We start from the raw sequence: 4,777 nt of genomic DNA, 5'->3' as shown, positions 1-4,777 counted from the left end.
AAAAAAAAACTTTTTGTTTAAGGAAATAAATTTAAACTTTGTACATGTATTATATAAAATTTTTTCGAATTTTGTAATATATAAATTTTTCTATATTGCGATGTTATAGGTACTATTGAAATATATTTTTAATTTTTTTTTTTTTAGTACATATATTTTTAAGATTAATACACAAATTTAATTAAAAAAAATGGAATAAAGAAATATTTTATTTTATAATGCACATTAAAAATTCTACAAAAAAAAAAAGAAAAAAATGAATAGTCTGTTAATTTATATATATATATATATATATATATTTTTTTTTTAATTTTTATTATAATATTTAATATATATAAAAACATATTATATAATTAATTTTATAATATAAAGAAAAAAAAAAGACAAATAGATTAAATTTGTATTGAAATTTTTTCTTATATATTACTTATAATAAATCATATTGTATTATAAAATTGTGAATTAAAATCGTTTTCTTTTAAATAAAAAAATATATATATATCATTTTTTTGTAAATACTATATATATATATATATATTAAATAAAAAAATATAAAAAGAACAGATAATAGAATTATAATTTATAAAATGGAATCACAAGACAAAGAAAATTTAAAATTAAAATATAAAATATTAAGTATATCATCTAATGACAAACATCATGATGTCATTAATTTATTAAAAAATACAGGTAATGAAATTTTTAATCCATGGTTAAGCGAACAGAATTGCACATACCCTCAAGAAATTGTTTTACAAACAAAATCAGCCAAAATTAAATATTTAGAGTTTTTGTGTCATGAATATTGTATAACCAAGAAAATTGAAATTTTTGTATCAAATAATAATATAGATTATTCAAAAGTTGGTTTTTTTAGATTTAATGACAATTTTTCAACAAATTATTGTGCTAGAGAACTTAAATATGTTTATTTACCATGCACTATAAAATGTGCTTATATCAAATTAAAATTTTATAATCCATATCATAATTACTTAAATAAATATTCGCAAATTGGATTGTATTGTCTCAACATAATTCCTGAAGAATTCCCTTCAAATGTGCTTTCTGAGACAATAACAACATCTCATAAATTAACCTCTTTAGTTAATAAAAAAAATATAAATTATAATAACAATTTAATAAACAACAACGAAAAATTAAAAAAAAAAGAACTAAATAAATATGATTCCAATGTTAGTGATAATAATATCTCAGAAATGAATCCTGTATATTCACATAACTGGGGAAATTATAGAAGATCCTATTCATATAAACGTGATAAAAACAAAATTAATACGTTATATGAAAAATTAGAAAACAAAATAAAATGCTTTGAAAAATTAAAAGGTGAATGTGTAGTAAAGGAAGAATTCAATAAAGCAAATGAACTAAAGAAAATTGTAAATATATTCATATTTTTAAAAAATGTTATAACTTTTTTAAAGGGAAAAAAAAGCAAATATGTTAAAGAAGAAAATTATGGAAAAGCTAAAAAATTAAAAGAAAAAGAAATTAAAATTAAAATTATAATACAAAACATAGAAGAATTAAAAGTTATACATAATAGTTCAAAAAAATGGTATTATGAATGGTTAGTTTTATATTATAAAGAACTTGAATTCCATGAAAAAGAAATAAATAAAATAATGTCTAATGAGAATATAAAAAATATAAAAAAAATTTGTGGAATTGTTGATCAAGATATTGATAGAAATGATGATAATGATATTGACTTAAACAATATTCTTATATTCATTGGTAGCGATAATGATAAACAACGAGAAATGGGTTATGACATGGCTTATAAGCCATTTGAATTTCATGAAAAAACAAAAAAAAAAAATGTTTGGTACAATAATATAGAATCCTTATGTTTAATAATCAAAAGTGGAATATCAGATAATTCTTATTATATATTTGTCAAAAGTGTTGTTATATTAGAAAAAATGTTAATTATGTTCCAACATTATTTTTTAAAAATGGACAACAATACATTTGTTGAAAATAGTACAAACGAAAAAAACGTGAAATATCTTAATTTCATAATTTCTTCACTTTTAAAACGTTTAGATGATTCTAATCTTGATATTGTAGATATTTCAATAAAAACTATAATGATGATGTTGCATAATAAGTTTACCTCTTTTAAAAATGTCTTTTCCATCATATTATCAATGCTTTTTTATTTCTTTTCAAATGATACAACATCAGAAGTAAATGAAAAAATAATTGTTAGTTTAATGAGTTTTTACTATTCTTTGATAAATAAATATTATACATCTGTAAAAGATGATATTAATTTAAAAAAAGTATTGGAAATAATATTAATGTTTCTGGAAGTTAATGTTGAAGCTATTAAGCAAACAGCATTAGACTTCTTTGTTAATATGTATAATATTGTTGAAAATAGAGATGAATTATTTGAAGAATTTTTATTAAATGTTTCTTCAGAAACTAAAAGTTTAATAATAAAACGAATAAATGAAAACGAAAAGAAAAAATCGGATGAGTTAGAAAATTTTAATGATGAAAAAAAAGAAGAAATTGAATTGATGTTTCAAAAAAGTAATTTTCTTAAAGATAATAAAGAATTTATAAAAGAAAATACTTGCCTCAATAAAAGTCTTTTAAAAGTTAAGGATTCTATAACATCTGAAAAAAACAACATAGATAAAAGTGAACAAATTAAGGATCTTATTAAGAATACTATAGAAAATAAGGAAAAAGAAAATTATACATCTTTAAACAAAATGGAAAAAGATATTAAATTGGTTGATATAAATTCGAAAGATTCACTTGAGGAAAAAAGTAATTCCAAAAAAAACATTGCAGAAGACGTAGAATGTGAACATCTAAAAGAAGGTGACGGAAAAAAGGAAGAAGATGAAAAACCATGTCTTAATAATTTAGGATCTTTCCACAAACGTGAAGATTTAATAAATGATCAAGAAAATAAAAATATTAATATTAAAAATGAAGAAAAGAGTACTATACAAATTGATAATACTGTAAATAAAAGTGAATCAATGGAAGATTATAAAAAGTTAGATGAAAATGAAGAACCATACGTTCCTCCTTTTACATGTAAATATTGTTTTAGGACAGATGAAACATTTACTGAAATAGGTTTAGAAAAACATTGGATTAAAAATTGTCCAATGCTTTGTGCTTGTCCAAATTGCTTTCTAATTGTTGAATTAGTTGTTATTCATGATCACTTTATATCAGAATGTTCACATAGTTATATGTATACTCCATGTGAATATTGTAATAAAATTGTAAAACAAAATTTATTAGATACACATGTAATGAGTGAATGCAAAGGGAAAAAAACGGAATATCTCTCCTGTTATTACTGTTCACTTTGTATTGAATCTTTTGAGATTGATAAATGGAGAGATCATTTTTTATCATGTTCTAAAAATCCAAGATTACTTCAATAGTAATTTTCTTATATATTATATATATGTAATATTTTTATAATATAAATGTTATTTAATATGAATTTTTTTTTTTTCTTATTTTTTTTCTTTATTTATTAATATACAAAATAGTTCATGTGGATTATAATGAAAAAAAATTCTTATAATATAATAAATAAAAGAAAATTTTACATCAAACTGTTATCACACTTTCACAATAATAAATGAATAAAAATTTGCCTTAAGAATATTGTATATTTTATTGTGTTCCTTTTCTGCTGGTATAGAAAATATAGTTTAACATTATATGAGGTTCAAAGAATTTAATTATAGATGGTATGTGTTGGAAAATTAATATTTTGTTTTATTCAACATAATCGTATTTAAGTTCCTATATTTAATATTTTAATAGGGTATGTTATATATTTAAATCTTTTTTACTAATATACTAATAATGCATTAAATTTATAAATGAAAATTATTATATGGTATATAGAAAGTAATAATTTCCTTCAGTTGTGTTCCCTTACGTGAACAAAAATTTTCCATCTATTTAAAATATAACATGTTTCTTTCTTCTAAAATTTTCTTATGATGTTTCTCTTTACATGTTAATTTATCTTGTATGTATATATATAGTAAAAAATTGTATCTTAAACTTTTCATAAGCTACACATTATAATTTATTTTTTCATCTTTGTTCAAACAAAATTAAACATTTAAAAAATATTAGATACAAATTATTCTTTATAAAATATTGAAAATAAGGTACTTTTTAAATTTTAATAAAAATTATATAATTATAGTAAAAGTTTATAAGTGAATTATTCCATGTTATATAAAAAAAAGTAAAAAAAAAGAACTTTTATATTTCCTAAAATAAAAATTTTCTTTTGGATAATATTTTAGGGTTTAATATTTTCGTACAATAAAAAGTAATCTAAATTTACACATCAGACATGAAACATTGTTGATATGATATTCGTAAAAATAGGAAATATATATAATAATATAACTTTTATTATGTACTATGTACATTTATTTCATATCAAAAAATATTACATTTTCTTAGTACAATATATGGAATTTTTTTATTCTAAACGAATTCATAACGAATAATCATAATATTTATACAATTATATATATTTAATTTGGATTTTAAATTAAATAAAATGATATTTCTGTTATCCCCACATATATAAATTAATATGCTTATAATATATTTATAATGAAAAATATATCAAAATATGTAACAAGAAATTAAAAAAAAATAATTAACTTAAAAATAATAATAGAAAAAAATATATCCGTTCAAGGGATATTTTATTCATTTCATTAAAAAAGGATAAAGA

At 19.1% G+C, this 4,777-nt stretch overlaps 1 protein-coding gene across 1 annotated transcript; it reads left to right on the top strand.

Annotated features, from left to right (window-relative positions):
• Positions 1–587: 587 nt before the first annotated feature.
• On the top strand, positions 588–3,446 carry PRSY57_1230600 (hypothetical protein; the record flags this gene model as incomplete). Its single annotated transcript, XM_012908725.2, has 1 exon — positions 588–3,446. The coding sequence occupies one exon, from the start codon at positions 588–590 to the stop codon at positions 3,444–3,446; it is 2,859 nt and encodes a 952-aa protein (XP_012764179.2).
• Between the last annotated feature and the right edge of the window lie 1,331 nt (positions 3,447–4,777).

This window comes from Plasmodium reichenowi, chromosome 12 (assembly GCF_001601855.1).
Source record: "Plasmodium reichenowi strain SY57 chromosome 12, whole genome shotgun sequence".
Lineage (NCBI taxonomy): Eukaryota > Apicomplexa > Aconoidasida > Haemosporida > Plasmodiidae > Plasmodium > Plasmodium reichenowi.
The sequence above is the reverse complement of the archived record's forward strand: the minus strand, read 5'-3'. Positions and strand labels throughout refer to the sequence as shown.